We start from the raw sequence: 22,168 nt of genomic DNA, 5'->3' as shown, positions 1-22,168 counted from the left end.
AGCAAATCCTTTCTTCTTGAAACACTTGGTGGTGTCCTCAGGTGTCTGAATAGCATGCGGAATCTCTGTACCAACCCGAGAGAGTCCGCTGGCAGACTCTTCTGTTATAAAAGAAGAACAAGCTCCAATAGGGTTTAAGCCACTGATAAAGTTGGTTTGTAATCGAATACACTTTTTAAAAAAAAATTTGCCTGCATCAGGTCTCAGTTAGTTGCATCATGCAGGATCTTTGGTTGCAGTGCATGAACTCTCTAGTTGTGGCACGTGGGCTTCAGCTTTTGTGGCTGTCAGGCTCTGGATCACAGGAGCTGAGTAGCTGTGGTGCGTGGGGTTAGTTGTTCCCCAGCATGTGGGATCTCACTTCCCTGACCAGGGATCAAACCTGTGTCCCCTGCACTGCAAGATGGATTCCCGACCACTGGACCACCTGGGAAGTTCCTGAACACACTTTTACAAAACTAAACAACAGGTAGGTGTTTGACAGATACCATAATGTCAACTGTAATTGGACAATTCCAATTTCTCTCGAGACTAAAAACAAAAAATGCCTTCATACCAATGCAGGTCCCAAACTGGTCCTCTTGAGTGACTAGGTGTAATTACCTGACAGGCTCCCACACATCAGCAATAACGTGCAGAGACGACTGATTAGATTCTTTATTGATTCCACCAATGTATTAGTAGATATGATAGTAAATGGTACTTTTACATTCTCTTAACCAAAAATATAACAAATATTTACACTCAATAAAAATACAAAAAGCATACAGAGGCACTGTCTTTCTAAAAGACATAAGTTTAAGAGGTATCAAAAAATAGGAGACAAACATTGCTTGTTACAGGATACTTTACAATCACGGAATTGTGCAGTATAATTGCTATTTGATTATTATGACTGTGCAGTTTTGTCTTTTGCTGATAAGCTCGCGTTTCAATTTTAAAAGGTCAAGTACAACTGCATTCTGTGTGTCAAAAGTAAAGAAGCCTTTAAAGAGCACAACAAAAATTAAAGATGAACTGGGGTTCACGTTTAAATCTGAAAATGTACTTTAACACTTTAGAGGATTTATCCCTTTGCTCTAGCCTTTATACTAAAGGGATACATCTATTTTAATATTACATGTTTTAGAAACATATATCAGAATAAAAATCAGTTTTAAATACACAAGGAGGTTTGGATTATCTCCATGATTACATCATATTTCAAGCCTGGGAGATTTTTAAGGTGGTTATGCAGACTTATCACCCTCACAAAAAATCATTTAAAGGTTTTTCTCTCCCCAAATATCATACTGAAAGTAATCATTTGGAGAAAGTAATAATCTATTAAATTACAATAAACTTTTATGGAAGTACATATTGGAGTTATTAATTCTCCATATCTTTCATTATGAAGAGTTTTTTTGTTGTTGAAATTCATTATTTGGCAAAAGTTTGCAGCAAGGAGTTACTATTTCAATATTCCTGGCTGATTCAGAGTTGTGGTGCGATGAGGGCACAAGTCTCTTTAGTATGCTTATAAATTCATAACATAAAAACAAATGGGGACTTAGAACTGGAACAAGTACAGGTTAAGGCTTCTCTTGTTCTAGTCATGTGACAAACTAAGAGAAGGCAGGAATGTACCCGATAATCAAAACATAAAGATCAAAATGCCACGACGTTTTTAAGGGATACATACATATCAAACTACAAAGCATTTGGCTAGTTCCTGATCAATGTGATCAGCTGATCCAAACACTCACAGTTCAAGCTACAGGAAAACAAAGGCAGCTACAAGGTGCAAGTCCAAAACCACAAGCCTCTGACTCTGTGCAAGATGATTATCGATAACATTAAGGACAACAATTTGAAAGACCTGTTAAAAAAACAGATATTGTGCAAACAGCACATTTTTCTGGGGAGTGGATACAAAATGGTGAGAATAAATACCCAAACTTGATAAAAAGATGGTTATAGCAAAAATATCTTTCACTTTCTTTGTTTTGTTCTGGACATGAAAATAATATTGTGTAAACCAGTGAAAGCAAAATTTATGATCAAAAGACCACTGTTTATAGATCAAACCTTTACAGTGTGACTTTCAAACTATTATTAGATTTTTGATCCAGGTTAATTTCCATTTCAATGGGCCAAGATAGCTATGAAGCCAACTAGCCTCATTCTAACCTTAAATTTCTAAGGCTTAAGTTTCTGATTTACAATTTTTTGCCCATGGGAATTTTTCAGATACGTGATCTTTCCTAAGATGAAGAAACTGTCATTTTGATAGAAAAGATGGACTACTGCCATGTACCAGTTGGAACTGATTTATGATTTTAAAATAAAGGAAATAGAAGGATGATAGAAGGAAGAGAGAGCTAGGGAAAAAATGAGAACAAACTTTTCAAAAGGAAGTCATAAGCCAACTAAATCCTATAAATTCACATATGGACAACCACTCAGAAGTAAACCTATTTTTGGTTGCAAGTTGATCTGGGTAGTGCACATTAATGGCTTTGGCTTTTGTTTTTTTGGTAGTCACAGAAGTTTATTAAACTTTCATTTGCCTTTATACTAAAAAACAAATGAAAATATTTAAACTAAAGATATAGAAAACATTATACTTAATTTTTTAACATGTTGGAAAGTCTGTCTCATCCAGTAAACAATTACTGAAATTTTCATTAAATATTTAAGAGTGCCATGCCCAACAGGAGATACATTTTATATATATATCCTCTCAAGGCCTGAAGTGAGAACCAAGAAATAATCATTTCCATAATTCTAGCTCCTCTTTCCCCCACAAAATTTTCAACCAATCATTGACTCTGGCATGCTGAGCTTTACCTACAGTCAACTGGGAGCTGCAGTGTTTATCAAGATTGAAAACAGCCTTGTGCTTTGAGATGGGGGTGGGGGTGGGGAACACTGCAGAACACTTAGCACAAAGCTAAATTGATCTTCATGATTACACTGCCAATGATAACACATCCATTAAGAAAGAACTCCATATCTGAGTTGTGAAAAATTTTAGTTACAGGTTCCTACAGAGTAGAACTGTCTAGAACTCAGTTTCCATTTATTGGATTTATACTTACAGTTAGATAGAGCATTACGTTCACTTCAGAAAGAATTTCTATACGTGTTACATAAGATAAAAATTTCATTCTTTGGAAATTAGGATTGCTACACACCCCATCATACCCCCTTCCTTTTCCCAAAAGGCTGCTGACTCTGTGCTAGCTTCATTTGGCTTCCAAATCCTGACCAGCAGATGGCAGTATTTTTCCTTCCTAACATCTCAACAGCAAAAGGATTCCTGTTCCATTCAAACAGACCTACATTGTATTGGTGCTACAGATGGTTACATCTCTGTATAGTCGAAAGTATTATCATCCTGTAAAGATGGCTTCTGTTTGGTCAGATCAGAAATAGTTTTATGGCCTCAAACATGAACATCAGTTAACAAGAGCTCCCAATACAAAGAAAACCACAAAACTTCAAATAATAAGTTACTTTTCAAATACATAAAAATATCCTTGGCATTGGCAGACATTCTGAATTTGTCTGTTAACCCAAGTTATGGCTTGAAAATACTACCACTCTACTATCTTAAAAATAATGTGTTAAAGGAAAATCTATAGTGATAATATATAGGGAGGACTCAAGTTTGAATTTGTTCTAGTAACTGTGGTCCCAAGGCAGATCTGGTGTGCAAAGCGGAGACTGGTATCCAGGCACAACATCCATAGCTGAGGAAACTATGCATCTGCAGGGATTAAATGAAAGGAAGCATGATTCAGGTTATCTCACTGCTCAGAGTACAGGAACAAAACCTCTGGGTTAGCAGCAGGAGCAGCGTGCTGTGTGCTAGCAACGGCCTGCAGAATCACGAGATGGCTCCGCCCACTCCTTCTTCCAGGACTTTCAGTAGACTTCAACCAGGTCAATACGAAGGCTACACTGCTGAAACCTGTTCATTTTCTGAAAACAACAGAATCACAGTTAAGTGGTAGATCTGCATATTAATAAAGATCAACTAACAATCTAGTTATCTTTTAGAAAGTTAGTTAATTTCAACAAAGAAATCTCAAATATCCCATCAGAGGACAGATTTTACCGTAATGACATTTTTGAGTTCTGACCACACTGAAGACTGACAATCAACTGGAATTCCAAAAGTGCTTTGTAACCACTTTATTATTATTACTACACTGTTTAAAAGGATAAAATTCATTTATTGCCAACTTTGTCAAGTCAGTCAAGTTTTGCGAATAAGAGGAACTCTATCAAACAGCATGACTTCAGATAATTTGACACTGTGATAGTTGGAGTTTCAAGTGCCCAAGCATTAATATATAACACAACTCCACCAATGTCAAGTGTCTTCTCTTAAAATCATCCCTTTTGGCTGAGCTGCCATCTGAAATATAAGAATACTCCATTTGAGCTGGAAAAAGGGTACCGGGCACAGAGAAACAACGAGCTTGTCCTCTCCGTTTACAAAAACACACCATCATATTTAGGCTTTTCTTTTTTTTTAAACAGAGATTTCTAAAGCAGTGAGGAAAACATTTTTGATTACATGAAATACCAGAGTAAAGATCATTCAAAGTGTTAAGCTATTTATTTGAGAGCTATTAAGGTAGTTTGTCAACATACCATCTGCTTCGCTATCTCCATCAGTCACATCTAGTTTATGCCTCTGAGGCTGAATTACAATCTTCGATGGAACACAGGCCACAGGGCTGCTACTGAGAGAAGCTGGTGGCAGTCTAGAGAGGCTGTTATGCATCATCTTTGACCTCTGCACCGCCACACTATACTCTGGAGGTTTTAGGTGGAGGTGGGGTCCTTCCTTTAGGTCCGCTAAAGAAATCCCCATGTATCCTGGAGGAGTGGGAGGTGGCTCCCTATACCTATCCTCCTTCTTGGGTGAGGTGACACAGTACACTGGCATGAAAAATAAGCAATGGAAACGTTAATGAAAAACAGAAGAAATGAAAAAAAACACAAAACTTATTACAATGACAAAAGAGAACTTAAAAAACTGACAAAATGAATATATTTGAACACAATGGCAGTAGATTAAAAACTTTTTAATAAGCTTAATAAACTTGATATTTAAATTTGTGTTTAAAATACATAAATTACATTGGGTTTTACAAACATTAAACAGTGAGACAGTTGAAAGAGACCCTGACGACAAACTTCTTCCTTTCACAGGTCAGCCTGCGAACCACAGAGGTGCGACAGATTCCTCAAGGATACCAGCCCCAGAGGCAAGTCAGAAACATTTAAGAATTCATCCTGAATATCTAAAGTGTATTAAATGGGGAGATTTTCATAGAAATGACACTTAGGTCCTCTGCTGCTGCTGCTGCTGCTAGTCGCTTCAGTTGTGTCCAACTCGTGCGTGTCCAACTCCAGCCCACCAGGCTCCCCTGTCCCTGGGATTCTCCAGGCAAGAACACGAGTGGGGTGCCATTTCTACTGAAGCGCTACTTTCCCCTTTCTCTGATAGGAACCACTGTTTCCTGGCACTCCAGGGTAGATAAGTTGTCATTGCTGGCATATAAATAACTTTAGAGAGGAACTAATTCCTTCTAGGACCTTATTCCTAACCTCTGCTTTGTGCTTAAGTGAAGAAGAAAAACCATAATTTTAGGAAATCTACTTTAAGTTAACTTTCTCTGATTTTCTCAGTGGGCATTAAAAATAATAGTGACTTAAAATCTTTTCCCCTACGTTTGTACACCCTGGGTCTAAAGTAAAGCTTCAAAAAGCACCAGAAATAGGTTAGATAAAGAGGAAGGTTTCATGAAATTAAGACCAATTCACAAGACCCATAGGACTAGTAACTCTGAATGTCTTGATGATATCAGTAACTTTTAAAATACAAACACTATCTAAATACATGGGGAAGGAAATGGCTGCCCACTCCAGTATTCTTGCCTGGAGAATTCCAAGGATAGAGGAGCCTGGTGAAGAGTCGAAAATAACTGAGCAACTAACACAAATCTATATGCAATAAGAAGAGACTAAATTAAAAAGGATCATTAAAATCCTCCCTTCAGAGAATCAAGTTTGTCCATGCTGAAATTTCTACAACTTTACCAGTAAAATCTGCAGATAATATCAAAGTCAGAAGGATTTCCATTCCCATCTGAGGAGAATGGAGCGAGGAGAGGGTAGAGAGCTTAAGAGAACACAAGCATGAAGAACATTAAGAGATCTGCCCAGAGTCAACTAGAAATGAACAACAACAACAAAAACACGAAAAAACATTTTAAGTCTATTTTCCCAAATGGATAAGAGAAAGCTTTTACGCCCAGGCACACACATGCTTGTGTATCAGTATACCGGTTACCTCAAAGGCTTTAATAAAAAAAGCCCTTGGAAAAATGAATGAACTAAAAACCCCGAAGTATAATGAAATAAGATGAGTAAAAACTATGCTATAAAAACCACGTCTTTTACATTTAGTAATTTAAATTGTTACCATGAATATGATATAAAAGAAAGAGTTGATTATAATATTGATTCAAAATAGTCACTTCACACAAAAGAAAACCAGGTGCTACTATGTCCCAGGACTTACATAACTCAAGAAAGAAAGGGAAAAATGTATTTGATAGACAAATACTAAAAGAATACACCAAGAAAGCTGTGTGCAGTTACAACAGAATCCACAAACAGAAGTTGGCACACGCATAATATGCACTAGGCAGGTATAACGAAATGTATTTTGGACTTCTTTCTTTGCTCTTTTTGGCCATGCCGCACAGCATGTACGATCTAAATTCCATGACCAGGGATCGAAACGGTGGTCCTTGCAGTGGAAGCTCCGAGTCTTAACCACTAGACCACCAGAGAAGTCCCTGCTTCAGACTTCTTTATCACACATTTTCCCCCACCTGTAAAACCTAAAAGTTTTATCAGATTCAAAGCTTCTAACCATGCATGCAAAGCAAGAGGGGTTCAAACAATTTAAGAGGTGGCAAAGAGAATAATCCCTTTATTACTACTGCACAGTAATGTAATATTTCTTAATGAAACCAAAAAGATCCCAAAAGCAAAACCAGACATATAAACCTGTCTCCCTAATTAAATTACTGCATGTCACCCTTTTCATTTTAAATGGCTTGACTATCTGACCCAAAGCCCTTGAGAAATCATGAACTTTTTGAAAATAATTTGCATATGGAGGAAGGAAAGAGAGATTAGAATAAAAGAAAGGAATTTTGCAAGAATAAAGTTCTGGGCCAACGTCACGGTTTACCACTTAAATTCTAAACGCCACAGATATGACAAAGAACACATAACTTACCAATCAAGCCCTTTTCTGTACTTGAAGTAACAGTTTTATAGACTGGGTCGATGCCCTCTTTGTGGTCCAAGCCTTCAGATGATTCAGCTGGGGTGTTCTCCAGCACTCTCCGTTTAACTGTCCCATAGTTTGGTTCGTATGTGTCAGACAGAGAACTAGAGGAAGCCCAACTCTGTCTCATCTGATTAGTCTCTAGGCTTCCTTTACACTGACCACAAGTTCGAGAGCAGCCTTTGGGACAGCTGTAGTGCTCACAGTCAGTGGGTTCAACTTCAGCTATGGGACCATCCAAATGGGTAGGTCGGTAAGAGTTCAAAAACTCCCAGCCTTTGGGGTTTGGAAGACTTTGGAAGTTGTCATGGGAACTGCTTGAGCAGGAAGTCCAACTTCCACGACCACTATCAGCTGTTTCTATAATGATGTGCTCATGAGAAATCTCTTCATTGCTCACAGAAGATGAGACAGCTAAACTCTTGTTGATTAGAGATGGCTTTGAGAGTGTCCACCTAAAATCAGAGACACACAATTAAAAGTAATTTACTGGCTTAATGGAAAAACTGCCTTCTATCAACTGCCTACAAGAGACTACAGAGCATAGATCACAAGTGCTTAATGCCCACATAACCCTGTGAAAAAAATGTCACTGTAATCAATCATCACTAAACTTCTACTGGCATTAAGGTTTATACTTAGCTAGAAACTCAAAATACTTAGCAAGGTTTCCTCAGCATTCTTCTTGAATAAAATTAAGTATACATTTTCATTCTGGGTCACACAATGCTAGATTCTCTCCATGCACACAGAATTAAGAATTTTAATTACAGGAATCATGTTTCATTTTTCAGCATGTCTCTGAGGTACCAAGTAAACAGCAACTTCCCCAATTACCTACTACTGAATGAGTTCTATCATTTCTAGCAAGGGTTCTCAAACTTACATTCATGGGCCAAATCCAGTCAAGACTGTTTTATTATGGTCTTGGGCAAAGCATAGTTTTTGTTTTGTTGTTTTTTTTTTACATTTTTAAACAATTTAAACAAAATAGAACAAAATACTCCAAAGATTTTGAGACAGGGACTGTATGCAGTCTGCAAAGCCTAAAATTTGTACTCCTTTAAATGGGCCTTTACCTGCTCACCCCAGATAAGGTTTGTGAAGTCCTGATATTTGGTACAGAGGATAGACCAGGATCTGCAAAGTGGAGTCCAGGGGTAAATTTGGGCCTCTATACCTGCTTTTGCATATAAAGTTTTACTGGGACGCAGTAAAACTGTTTGTTTACAAATTGTCAAAGGCCATTGTGATCCAACAAGAGCAAGGTTGAGCAATTGCAACAGAGACCTTACCGCTTGCTAAGTCTAATGTATTTACTAACTTTTACAGAAAAAGTTAGCCGATTCCTGGTCTAGAGAACCACAGTTTAGAAATCTTTACAAATACGATAATGCTTTACTACGTAAAGTATACCAGATTTAACAATATCAATTTACAGTCAACTTTCTCAATGCTTTCTGAAGACTTCCATTTTGTTTGATTCAAAATAGAAATTTAGAGTTCACTTTTGTTTTTTTGGATTGCCTTTTCATAGCTGGTAATTCTTATGCTCTAAATCATACTTTGCAAGAACAGGGATCTAGGACTAGTCTTACTCTCCCAATCTGTCCACAGTGTGTATAGTACTTTGAGGGTACTTGCCATTACACACTCTGTTTTTGAGCAGTCTCTAACCTTACAGCCAGAATGCAAGACACTTCCCACATACCAACAGCATCTTCATGTTGAATTCTTATTGATCAAAAAGATATATAAGTTATGTGATTTCGGTAACACTTAAAAAATGAGCACCCCTACATCTTTCAAAACAGTACTTATTTTCATATAAGTACATATAAGATACCCCCTTTGGTGGGGGCGTCCATGTTCAAATTAGGGAGCACTACTTGCTGTGGCCACTTGGCTTGAGTTTTGTGATGGGAACACAGGCAAGGATGTTTACCCAGGGCCAAGCTGACTATGGTCTCCTATCCCTGAGGAGTGCTCTGTCTTTTCCAATGCTCCAGTGGATTCAGGGACTGCCACAGCCTGGGAGGAACACCGTTCATCCTGTAGAGCTGTAGACATGGAGTCAACAGAACAATTGCTCACAATGCTGGACCGTGAAGAAATCTCACTGTGGCTGGAGTCAGACAAGTTGTCAGATTTAGCTGATGGTATAAGTGTATAACCTGAATAAGAGAAGACAACTGATCAGACTACAGAACAAGTGAACTGGAGTGGGGAGGGTCAGGGAGAGGATTAAACAAAATATAAAAAAGAACAAAAACATAAAGTGAGTGTCAGTGTCAATCTCCATCTATGCAGAAGCAATGGTGCCAATCTTCTATCATGCTCCCTTACACATCCATTCACCTACCTACCTTTATGGCACCAATCTAATTCCAAATTCAAGAAACAGAACGTTAAAACACAGTATTACTGAGAAAACTAGTTCAAAGGTAAATCTGCCCCTGGCTCTCACAGAGCTACAAGCATTTAAGAGAATAAGAGGCATTAAATATATTACAGAACATTAAAAAGAAGACATCTTGAACTTCTCATCTTCTTCTTAACTCTATGTTCCCTCCCCTATGATTAACATAAATATTTCAAGGCCTGACTTAAGTGTTCAAAACACCACCTTGGGCTGGGGGTACGTAAGGGGAGTTAGGACCCAAGGGAAACAATTTGTTTTTTCAAACTGCAAATACTTACCGTAGATACTTTGCTTTAGTCACCTAAGAAGTCTTGCCCAAGCTGAAAGCCACTTGTTTTAGTATTTTTAAAGAAATTGTTTTAGATTTGTATTTACTCTTATACCTAGTTTCCTTTTTCTTCATCAATTTAGCAGAGTATTAAACAGCTGAACTGACAGATTTAGAAGAATGTATCATGAAAAAAAACCAGCATCTACCTGTTTTAAATTGTTCTATGACTTACTGCACAGCAGACATAACTAGAGAGATTTTCTTTAGCATTTTCTGGAATGAAGGGGTGAAGATGGAGTAAAGTAGAAGGATCCAAAATCAAATCTGCAGTGTGATACTTAATGTACCCAATCACCTGTTTTTGTAATTGTCAGAAAAGTGCCAAACATCTGTTGTTGTGAAGTAAAAGAAAATGCTGTAGTAATCCCAGCAAGGAGTAGGTAGCAAAGAAGGAAGCAATTATCTTCTCGTTCACTAAGAGAATGAGGTTCTACTAGGTGCATGACCTTTGGGTCCACTCCTAGAAATCTCAAAAACTATAGCCTCTATACTCACACATAGTTCAACAACCAAAAAATGTGTTAATCAATAACCTAATTAAGTAGTTTCATTAACTATTTCAAAAAGGAAAATTAAGACTCAGAAAATGTGTGATCTATGTATCTGGCTTTGTGCCAGGCACAGGACACGCCAAGCCAAGCCAATCATTTGACTCCTCCCCAGTTCTCTGATCATGGGATCACTGCTATTCCTCAGTGTCCCACATGAAGTGATCCGTCAATTTTCAAGAGGACCAAGAAAATGGATGTGGTAAACTAAAAACAAAACTAAAAAATTCTTCCTCAAAAGAAAAAGTCACTGTTCTTTTATCCTGGGGCACAGACTTGCTTTACTGTTTTAAAAATAATTTCATTCCTATGTCTGTTAGATCAGTATTTCTCAAATATAATTAATTCTAAGAATCATCTGGAAGGCTTATTAAAACACACATTCTTGGGCCAATTTCTAGCAATTCAAATTTATGAGGTCTGCAGTGGGACATCGTAACTGTATTTTTTTAAACAAGTTTCCCATATATTTTTTAACTTGCCAGGTTAGACTATCTCCTCCTCCTCTGACCAGAGTGTATATGAAAAGTGGATGAATTAAAAAAAAAAGTTTATGTGGACAAGATATTATATAGTTTCTTGCCTTCCAAACACTTCTCTTTAGCTTATAATGTAGTTGCAGTAATAAGAAAGCAACACACATATGTAAAGGCAAAGGTTTTGATCAGATCATTACTGGGGTTTTAATGTAAAAGTAAATACTGGTTCCTAAAAAGTCTCCTCTACTTGCTGTACTCACAGACCCAGCTGTTACCAGTAGAAAATAAAGCCAACCACAGAAAACGAGAGTATTAAGTTTACTAACATTAGCAAAATAACATACATACAAATAAGGCACTTTAAATGAATACGATTTGGTTGCTGGAGGATACTAATCCATAAAATGCTCAGAGAAAGTATTTTAGTAGTTGGCTGCCTCAGCCTTGACAAATGACTTAATTTAAGTTACATTTACATTAATAAATGAAAACAAATTTCACACTAAAATTAAGTAAAGAACTTCATCAGAGTGTCTTTCTCCTTTTAGACGTGAATCGCGTATAGAAGCAGTGTAAAGTGTTACTGTTGCCTCGGCTATTTGAATTGAAGATGTCACTCCCTTTCTCATCTTTGATGTTGCTTCCAACATCCTTCACTTTCTCACAGCTTTCTGTAGCTTGATTGTGATCTGCGTCCTCTTTTTTGCTGTTGGCTAGTCTCTCCCTTGAAAGAGTTCTTTCCCTAAATCTTCTAAACGGGGATGTCATTCTTTTTCTGGCTGTGTTGTCACAGCTTGTCCTGTCTCTATTCTCCTCAGTGGCCTTCTCGGTCCTGTCTGTTCTTTTGGCTGTGCTCCTGGTAATCTGAAGGATTTTCTTTTGCAAGTAAACCCCACCTATTCCGGGGCAGCTCTGGCCACTGATGTTGGTGCTGGACTCACGGGGAGGGGATGAGGAAGACCCTGAGAGGCGCAGCAGGATGCTGTGATCAGATAGGATACTGCCAACTGGAGGGAGAGATGCAAAAACCCTGTCATGGTCAATTAATTCTTTCCAATTAATCACAATTTACCTGGTTTATATAACATTTTACTATCAAAAAATTTTAACATCTTGACAATATCTGAAAAATTAAAGTCTAACAACATACTTTTACTACATGGAAACTCTACAGCATAAACAAGACAGAACACAGGAGAAAGGTTACCTTGATTAGAATAAGCTGGTAATAAAAAACTGCTGAAAGTAACCCAAGCTGCTAAAATCATAAGCTAAAATATGACAAGAGTACCCAATAACCAGAAATATTTCTTGAAAGTAATTATGTCTAGAATTTCCAGGCAGATTCTACTAACAAAAATCAGACAGGACTTCATCAGAGTCTCTTTCTTCTTTTAGACTTGAATCGTGTATAGAAGCAAAAATCAGACAAGATATATAAACAGAATACACAATACATGTATTTATAAAGCACAATGTCCGATCCAGTTTTCTCTCCGAGGTGGAGAGGTTCCCTGCCTTAAGCATCAGGGAAGATAAAGGTTAAGGCCTCTTGACATCTCACTTTTTCAATTCTTTGTTTAAATTCTCCTGTTAAAAATCCTGAGTGTAGGCGTCTTCTCTTTTTTTAGTTGAAAAAAAAAAAATCGGCTTATTTTCTCAATTGTTAGAAAACAAAGAACTATTTCAAAGTATAGCAAGAACCAAGAACAGAGTCTAATAACATATTCTTAGTTTAATGGCATTTTTGTTCAATCACTGACCACTGGCAAAAATCTGTCTATGGAAATAAACCACCAGAAATAGTTTTGAAGAAAAGACTTTCTTCAGATTTCTAAGACTTTAAAACATTACTATGTTTCTCACAAATCTATAAATATCATGGTCACAAATCTATAAATATCATGTTCAATTGCTGGCCACCCACTGAAAGACACAACAGAGAGAAGACTTCTCTATTCCAGTGGTTAAAATGGATTTCTGTTGGGAATAAAAGCAGTGGGGAAATTCCTGTTCTTGACCTCTTCCCTCAAGTCACACTGATGCATAAAACACCAAATCCAGTTCAACTAGTTTCCTGGTTAGAGAACTGTCTATAATGAGACCACTGGAGGGTGTACAGGTGTTCCTGAAAGAGCATTAAAAGCATATGAACACTGTTCATCTGGACCATGTGTGTGAATAAGGCACTGTTCCCAGCCCCAATCCTTGGGACCTGATTACCCATCTGAGTATTACCTGGAGAATTCCTTGGACAGAGAAGCCAGACAGGCTGCAGTCCATGGGGTTGCAAAAAGTCAGACACGACTGAGTGACGAGTGCTTTCACACACACACAAGGGATACTTTGGATAGGAAACACACACAGTAAGGAGAGGAAAGAGATCTGTGTATTTTCCTAAATCATATACAAGCTACACACAACCGGAATAGAAAACTGTGCTTTATAAACACATCTATTATGAATACTTTTATATGTCCTACGTGATTTTTACTAAGTTTTTCTTAGTAAAATCTGAAAGAAAATTCTAGCCAGTCTCAGCTATGTGAAGAAGGTCAGTAATGGAGTTATATTGCCCTGGTGTGGCAGCAGTGATAAAGAAGAGAAATTCCAATTTACTAAACACCCACCATCTATCTATCAGGCATTACAGGTTTTATTTCATTTAAATCTTAAATAAGGTCCCTAAAATAGGTGGTCCCTATCCCTTCTTACAGACTGAAGACCTGACCTTATAAATCTGTTATTTATAGTAACACAGCTATGACCGGGGACAGAGTCAGGAATCAAACTAAGGTCTGACATCACTGTACCACACTGCTGTCACAGAGGTAGCAAAAATAAAAAGGAACCCTCAAAAGTAAAAGCAAACTTAGAACACAGGAGCTAAGGAAAGCTCTGGAAGTTTTCCTGCTAGAATTCGTAACCTTGCCCTCCCTCAGACCATGTACTGTTCTGTACTGTGATTATTCAAAGATGTAAATCTTTTACATCTGTGAAATTCCCACAAGTCATGTTCATGCATATACACCAAATCCAATTCAACTAGTTTCCAGTTAAGGAAACTAAGGAGTCTTTTCACCAGGGTACACAGAGAATATGGAGGGGCCAATGGAAGAAACATACACATTATTTAGAATGCTACATTTGGAGCTGGTGTGAAATGGCAACTTACATTCATACTACCCAGGCTAGTCAGAAAAAAAAAAGAGCAAAGCCTCGGTCTGAATTATTAAAATATAGGTAAATAAACAAGAGAAATTTCACGTTTTTTTTTAACTCAAGAGGTTCTATATTAGTATAAATGTAAAAATCCACAAGGGTACTGTACAGATTATTGTAAATTTTGATTAATAAAAAGGTAGCAGTAACACTACATTAGAAAGAAAGGAATGTATTACCCTAAATATTAGTTTCATTTCCTAAATCTTGTAAATGGGTTATAAACAATTTCCTAAAGAAATTCTTACTTTAAAAAACTTCATAGAATTATTTGAATTAATTGGTAATTTGAATAACAACATCAAGAATCTGCACAGACCAAAACACCTGACTTCTGCCTTCATTCTTATCTACGCTTGTCCTCTACCAAAGGAGGACCACACTCTGAATGCAGGAGTCCTAGCTCCATGCTGCATAATACCTGGAAGCCATCTGAATAATTCAATCCCAAACATGAAAATTCAGGAGGTATTATGAGTTTCACTTTTCTTCACACTTTCTAAATATTACTACTACAGACCAAAAGCAAACTATGTGCCCCACAGTGTTGTCTGGTGTTAACAAGAGCTCAAATTGTTTTCCCTCACCTTTGCGGGGGGAACCTTGTGGAGACACAGGAGGGCTGGAATGTAAGGATGATGCCACAGAAACGGTGTCTTCTGTGTGTTTCTTACCACCACTTACTTCTTCAGCTGTTCCTAAAATTTTCTGAGGTAAACCTGTACCTAAAAATAAAATCAAAGAGGTAAATAAGCATCACTTCACAATTAAAATGTCTACAGTTGCCTAAATTACTACATAACTAAAGCCACGATGCACAATGGCTAGTGTAGTCAACTGAAATGCGTAAATGACAAACGGGGACTACATGACTGGGTAATGGCACACAGAGATTCTCACCTCTAGGTCATTTGTTCAAATTCAGCCAGTCACACAGATCAGATTAGAATAGCTCTTTCCTTGCTTGTTTTGTGGCATAAGGGACATGGATTTAACAGTCTGGGTATAGTGTGCCACCCCCCACCACTGACACACGTGTTGGAAGTCTCAATAGAGAATGCATGGATTCAGACTCTTCCTTCCCCTCTAGAGGTGGCCTCTCCAAGTCAGGGCGAGGCATGTGGCAGGGGCAGCGGAGGGATGTTGGCACTGTCACTACCTGTGGTGCATCTGTGCTGTGGGTATACAGAAGCAGCTGCAGGGCTGCCAGTCCAGCCCTTTTCAAGAGCACTAAATTCACACTACAGGAGAGAAGTAGACAACAGAAAGAATCATCAATTTATAGAAAAAGAGTATGGAGCCTACTGGAAACATTCCTGCAAAGTTCTGTCATCACTCTTGTCCAACAGCTGGTCCTTTTTGGCATAGGTCAACCTTACCAATGTTTTCACTGTTGAACCAGTAAAGAAAGCCCAACTCTGATGAGTACTCAGCATAGTAACAAGCATTCCTTTAATACTGAAAAAATTTAAAACTTGGTATACTCACACTACTTTTAGTGAAGTGCCATTTTAATATATTTATCATATAACTAATAGGCATATTACAGGAAGAAGGAAGATGGCTACCTGGTACAAATTATTCTGCCTCATAGGTGATGACGTCCAAGTAAGAAATCAGAGTTAGACTATTCCCATTTCTCATTCTCATCAGCAGATCAACTACACCCATTTTGCATCCAATTTTCTCTTGATATCCACAGTCACCAAACTAGATCAGGTTTTGGTCACCTTCCCATTGCTACATCAGCTTTCCACTTAGACTCCCCATCTCCAATCTCACACCACTTTCCTACTATAGAGCTCCTCAAACATAAACTGGACCAGACCCTTGCCTTGCTCAAACTGCTTCCTATAGGTATCTATTGACAACTTTCCTTCAGCATGCCATGTTCTAATTTTGGCATGTCTATGACTTGACTTCTCTTCATCCTGGGACACTGTCTGTTTAGTACAGTGTTAAAAGTAAGGACTTTGAGCCAGTTAACCTGAGCTCAACTTCCAGTTCCATCTCTTACTGAGGGTGCTTTAAGTTATTTTGACTATGGAATGAGAGTATTCTTTATCTTTAGAGTTCTTAAAATTCAATGAACATATATATATAAAATAGTAAAAGCACTTGGAACTGTGTCTGGCATTCAGTAAGTGTTCTCTAAGTGTTAGCATTAATTATTATTGTCCCTCAACACTCTGCAGCTTTGTACTCAGAGTAAACCACCTGTAGCTCCACGTAGCTATCAAATTCTTCCTCTGCCTGAAGCAACTTCTCTGGAATTTTTGCCTAATTACCTCCTTCCTAGTCAACCTTTAATACTCTGCTTAGGTGTAACCTCCAAAGTCTTCTCTGGAGCACTGTCTTACCTCTCTCAACTCTACGAGTCCCCTCTCTTTTGTTCTTTTCTATGTTCTATACATGCTCCTGCCATAATAGTGGACACATCACATATACTGAAGTTATCTATTTATGTGAATATCTTTATCACCAGACTGAAAATCTGGCAAAGGAAGGGGAATTCCTTATTTGCCTTTGGATTTCAAAGCAAAATCAAGTTAAATTCTCAAGGTTCTACTGAGTATGTTCTATGTATAATGCATGGGCTAAATAATAATACTGGGAACCAAACCTCATCTAGCTTTCCACCTGGAAGCTAAAATAGTGATACTGCTAGAACAAGTAATGAAAGTAATTTGAACAACGTCTACATGGTCCAACAGAGGAAAAAAGAGCATGGCCTATCCTTTGTGTATTTTACCCTTGCTTCTTTCTTGTTTCCTAGCTAGGTTTTCATAAGTGGTCATTAATGTAAAACCAACTTTTTTTTTTTTTTTAAGAAATAAGCAATTTCATTCTCATAGGTTGCATTTTCATTAGATAACTGAGTATATAGACCACTAAATGCAGTATGCCCTTGGTACCCAAGTAAAAATAAGTTTTTGGTTGATATTATAGGAATTCTCACATCAACGTTTAAAACATGCATGCAGTCATCAAAGACTTATAGGCAAAATGAAGCATTTCTTGACTCATGAGTGCTGCTTATATTACACAAACCATGATAGCAGATCTCCAAAGCATTTATAATTACTTTCCAATCTAACTCGCCTGGCAATTTCAGTTAAACGAATGCAGTATTAATTGTGTATACTCACTCAGGGTGGCAGGGTCTTTTCCTTGGCCCTTCTTCCTGATAGGGTGCAAATTTACAGCTGGCACCTGAAGCACCTGGCTTCCTCTATGAGGCTGATGCAAATGAGCTTTAGTTGTTTGGCCAGCTGACCTCAGTGGCACCGGAGACATTTCTGATGACTTCATTGATTTTTTCTCATTTAAATTCTTGGTCACTAATAGGAGAGAGTAACAAAACATACTTCTGTACTTTATAAGGCAAAGTTATGTGGGACGTTTTCGTGGTGTGGCTCCTAAACTTGGGCATGTGTGCACCAAAGCCCTGAAGCACTTGAGACTCAAGCAATTAACATCTTCTCATTTATACTGTTGAAATGCTCTCTTCACTCTATCAATTCTAGCATGCCTTCAAGCCATTCTCCATACATCAGCATGATGGCTCTTCCATCATGAAAATCTGATCTGATAATGCTACTTTCCTTCTACAAATGCCCTGCACAAACCTTCAGATGACTTGCCACTGCTCTCAGGATAAAGACACAAATCCTTAAAGCAAGGTCTATTAGACCCTGCATGATCCAGCTTCCGCAATAACCCACACTCTGTTTGTTCTCAAGACATCCTGTATCCTTCCTTCACAGCACTGATAATTATAATACAATTATCTGTGCAATTAATCAATCAATGCCTCTTCCCTCCACAAGGCTATAACTAACAAGATTATAAGGATGGTATATCTTGTTTACAACTGTATCCCTATGTGTTCAGTGATACAACAGATGTTCAATAAGTAGGTATTGAGGAAGTGAAATTATTTCAACAGCTATACACAGGAATACCAAATTTGCTAGAAGTGTTCAATATATTGTTTTTATAACAACATTTACTGAATGTCTCATTACCCTACATTTGAAAATTAATTGTGAATCTGAATTTTAAAAACAATACTTAGTTGTATTTCCGTTTTCTTTTCTACTCTATTGACATACTTGTCCCATTACTATGCAAATACTATACCATTTACCAATCTCAGGGTCAACTCATGATGACTGCCATTTCTCCCTATTAACTAGGAACACGGAAACAGAAAATCTGAACCTTCCCGCCCCCTATATTCTGTCAACATTTAAATCAATTTCTATGTATTATATTGGGATTTCTACTGGTGTAACATTTAATCACATATCCAGATAAGTAATACTCATAATAGATGTACAATCTTTGATTTCTGCTTTCACAACTCATAATGTCTTAGACCCAGAGATACAGGCATTCTACTGTTTGTATTTAATTAAAAAAAATGAGTATTGAGAATAGGATCTATTTTGTTCATCACATTTTCTATTCATAAATAATATCAGAAAAGCTCAGATTTTTCTTGTTTTTACCTTATGTACTGATACCTATAATTTATTGTATTTTTTCACTTGGTAATATCTGTAAAATTCTTAGAAAAGGGAAAATCTTCACTTATTTTACTTTTCATTTAGGGATGAAAGTAAGAACATTCTCAAAGAGAAAGACTCCTCTATAATGTTTCAGTCTTTAAGATTTTATAATGCTTTTCAAAGAACTATATTTAGACTCCATTTCCTGCACAGAGAAATCATCAGGAATGGATGAGAATTCAGTATCTGACTAACATGATGACATGATGCTTGAGTATGTCAGTAAACCTTTGTGAGCGAAAGTTAATTTTCTTGGGACTTCACCATAATACTAGAAAAATAAATTTCTATTTTGTTGTGCTGTTTAGTATCACATAAGTGAAAACTTGTACTTACAGGTACCATATGCAGGCTCCCATTGCAATGACATCATCTGGAACTTCTCTTCATCTGTCTCGACATCCAGACTGGAAAGATACTGCTTCACTTTTCTTGCCATTTGGGCATCTTCATATAGCTTCTTGGCATTTAGCAGAGAGCTACGGCGTGCCCTTTTTTTGTGAGCACCTCCCTGAACATCCAGCATGTTTGAATTTGTGCTGCCTTGACTCAGTGACCTGTAAGATGAAGATCACAATAATGGGCTATAAAGACACGAATTAAGTACGGCAGACTGAAGATTAAAAGAATTCTGTTCTGTTAATGCGATTGCATGCTGATGCAAATGAGTTAAAAGATGAAAAGCATTAATGCAAAGTAATATGTCACACATGGCAATGTTCTGAGTTTCAAGATTCAGCAAAGTGAAGAACTCAAAAGGATAAGTTGACAATTCCCCCCAAAGCAACAAATTCCATCAGACCTATGTTTGGTGCCTTCCAACCCATAGGACAATTGTGACAGTGAAAGCATTCCTTGGCCCTGTGGCCATCCACACTCTGAAGATATGTCAAGAGCCTAACTGGGCAAGTGCACCCTGAGCCAGATCTCTGCACCAGGGTTCTTCAGCACGGGAGTTTCTAGAGCAGTGCTGGTTGTATGTGCTGCTTTGGACGTGCTACTGCCATCATCATTTCTGTGCACAGCAGACCTACTCTGAGCACGCTCCAATGTTACCTGTAACCAGATTTTGGCCAAACTTTAAAGAGAACAACCAATAAGAAAAATAACACCATTTATATTCAAGTCAATATAGTCAGAGATGGGAAACAGCAGTAAAAAGCTATTCAATGTTTCCACTCACATATGAATTGGTGAGGTAACACATGGCTTCTAGGGTTGGGGATATGGGATCTTTCTTCTGCAGTGCCTCTAAATGTGATGGAACTACAAGCTGGGTAGGAATTACTACAATTCAAACAAGCTAATAAAGTTTTACATACAACTCTTTTCAGCAAGCTTTCTTCTACAATAACTATATCTAGAACCACTGGAAAACAGGAATTGCAATGCTATTTGTCCTTTGTAACAAAGATGGCAAACACAAGGTTCTAGACGATTTTTATTTTAAAGGCAGTTGCCATTCTAAAATAATGAAGGTATCTATGGGTTTTCAAAGTTAGCCTCCCAAATACCCAAAGATATTAAAAACTGGACCACAATCTTATAATCTGTTTTTTCCGTATTCATATAGCTCATTTTAAAAACACACTAAAATCCTAATATTTTCACTTCAGATTAAGTGAAATAAAGCTGTAAAAAATGTTATTTTTCTTTCACAATTTTAAGATCTTTAAAAGACTGTGTCTTACAGTGGATGGAAACTTGCAATTGTTACTGGTCAGGCAGAAACTGTGACATGTTTGTTGCTACTTACACAGCAGAAATTTCAAAATTTGCAGAATAGTTTGGAAAAAATCCAACGGCATTAGTGAATACTCCCTTAACCTTCAGGAATTATAAGGCTTCAGGATTATAAGGCTATAGTGACTCTGAAGTTCAACAACATTCCTGAAACAAGTGTCAAAAGGAAGCTAGCCCTGTTATTTGCAGAGCCAGCCTAAGAGCCCCGCATCAGCAGCTTTTTGTTCTTTTACAGCTTGTTTAAAGAAATGTGGCATTACCTATGCATCTGATGGCACAAAAGGCAATACTGTGCGTGGGGAAAAAACCCAGAAACTAACAACTCTAAAGGTGATTCAGAAGATTCATATTCTAAATAGGAAGAAGTTTTAGAAAGACATAAACCAATTTAATTTGCTTAATTTTTATTAATGCAAAAAAGGTGTTATGTGACAAAAATGCACACCTAAAATATATAAGAACTCTTAACAAGTAAAAAATTATCAGTATTAAGAAGGCATTTCAGTGATTTTTCTTAGTGGTACATAAAATAGTAGTGGTCCTGTCAACTGATGTTGTCTTAGATTCAAAGAAATGCAGTAAAATCAACTCCCAACATTTAAGTACAAATTTTAATACAAATATTTAATAATTTTACCTAAGTTGATATACAAAGGAGCCTAGAAATTTAGAATAAAGACAAAATTTCAATAAATGAAACACTATGATAAATGACAAAGAAATGTCTTTTAATCTACTTTCAAAATGCTTTGATATAAAAAAGAAAATGTCCGGTGTCTGCAAACATCATACAATGCAATCAAATGCTGAATAGTGAGTGTGTTACACAAGTCATTCAAACACCCCAAATACCCACTAAGATACACTGTCCATTCTTCTTCATCACAGCAATGTTAGGGATCAATTTCTGTTTTCAATGAGAAGAACCAGAAAAGACCAAGACATAAATGTACAGTATATAAGAAAACACATGAAAAACACACAGAGAAGGGAAGAAGAAAGTAGAAAATTCAAGTTTACCAAGCTTCAACAGAAAACAAAAGACCACAAATAAGACAAGACTCAAAGTAAGTGGCTCACAAAAAATCTTTCATATATGTCTTATAAAAGCATCTAACTTCATGATTCACTGCAATCTTAAAAGAGCACATTCTTATTTAATCCATTCATCCACAAAACCCATCTTTTCCTTCAACTGAAATTGAAAAGACTAGATATATGACTTATAAGATATCTAACTATGACAGACCTGTAAGCGGAGATCTGAAACTACTTGAAAAACAAAAGGTGTCATTTTCTGAATCTATTTCAGTTTAAAGAGAGGTAAGGGAGCCTTTAATTAAAAGTGGTAGGAATTTAAAATAAAATTCTATCAATGCTGTATATCTCATAGTATTAGTGGATCTGAGAAATTAAAATAATCTTCTATTTCAATTACTTACTATCTCAATTCTATAGTATAGTTTGGATAAAGGCTGCAGCTGAT

General features: G+C 37.1%; 1 protein-coding gene across 10 annotated transcripts in view; it reads right to left on the bottom strand.

The window, feature by feature from the left end:
- Nucleotides 1-642: 642 nt before the first annotated feature.
- Nucleotides 643-22,168, bottom strand: part of RAPGEF6 (Rap guanine nucleotide exchange factor 6) — a 227,846-nt gene continuing 206,320 nt past the window's right edge. For 7 of the 10 annotated variants that reach the window (XM_070792033.1, XM_070792035.1, XM_070792034.1 and 4 more), the window contains 7 exons: nucleotides 19,276-19,496; nucleotides 17,515-17,706; nucleotides 14,953-15,090; nucleotides 9,309-9,537; nucleotides 7,313-7,818; nucleotides 4,645-4,935; nucleotides 643-3,966 (listed from right to left, as the gene is read on the bottom strand). In XM_070792033.1, the coding sequence (XP_070648134.1) occupies nucleotides 3,941-3,966; nucleotides 4,645-4,935; nucleotides 7,313-7,818; nucleotides 9,309-9,537; nucleotides 14,953-15,090; nucleotides 17,515-17,706; nucleotides 19,276-19,496 (1,603 nt within the window). In that variant the 3' untranslated portion in view covers nucleotides 643-3,940. Of the gene's footprint in view, nucleotides 3,967-4,644; nucleotides 4,936-7,312; nucleotides 7,819-9,308; nucleotides 9,538-11,444; nucleotides 12,151-14,952; nucleotides 15,091-17,514; nucleotides 17,707-19,275; nucleotides 19,497-22,168 lie in introns of those variants that run through there. The other 3 variants (XM_070792042.1, XM_070792043.1, XM_070792038.1) reach the window with 2 other exon arrangements.

This window comes from Bos indicus, chromosome 7 (assembly GCF_029378745.1).
Source record: "Bos indicus isolate NIAB-ARS_2022 breed Sahiwal x Tharparkar chromosome 7, NIAB-ARS_B.indTharparkar_mat_pri_1.0, whole genome shotgun sequence".
Lineage (NCBI taxonomy): Eukaryota > Metazoa > Chordata > Mammalia > Artiodactyla > Bovidae > Bos > Bos indicus.
This window is presented reverse-complemented; position numbering and strand designations above follow the sequence as displayed.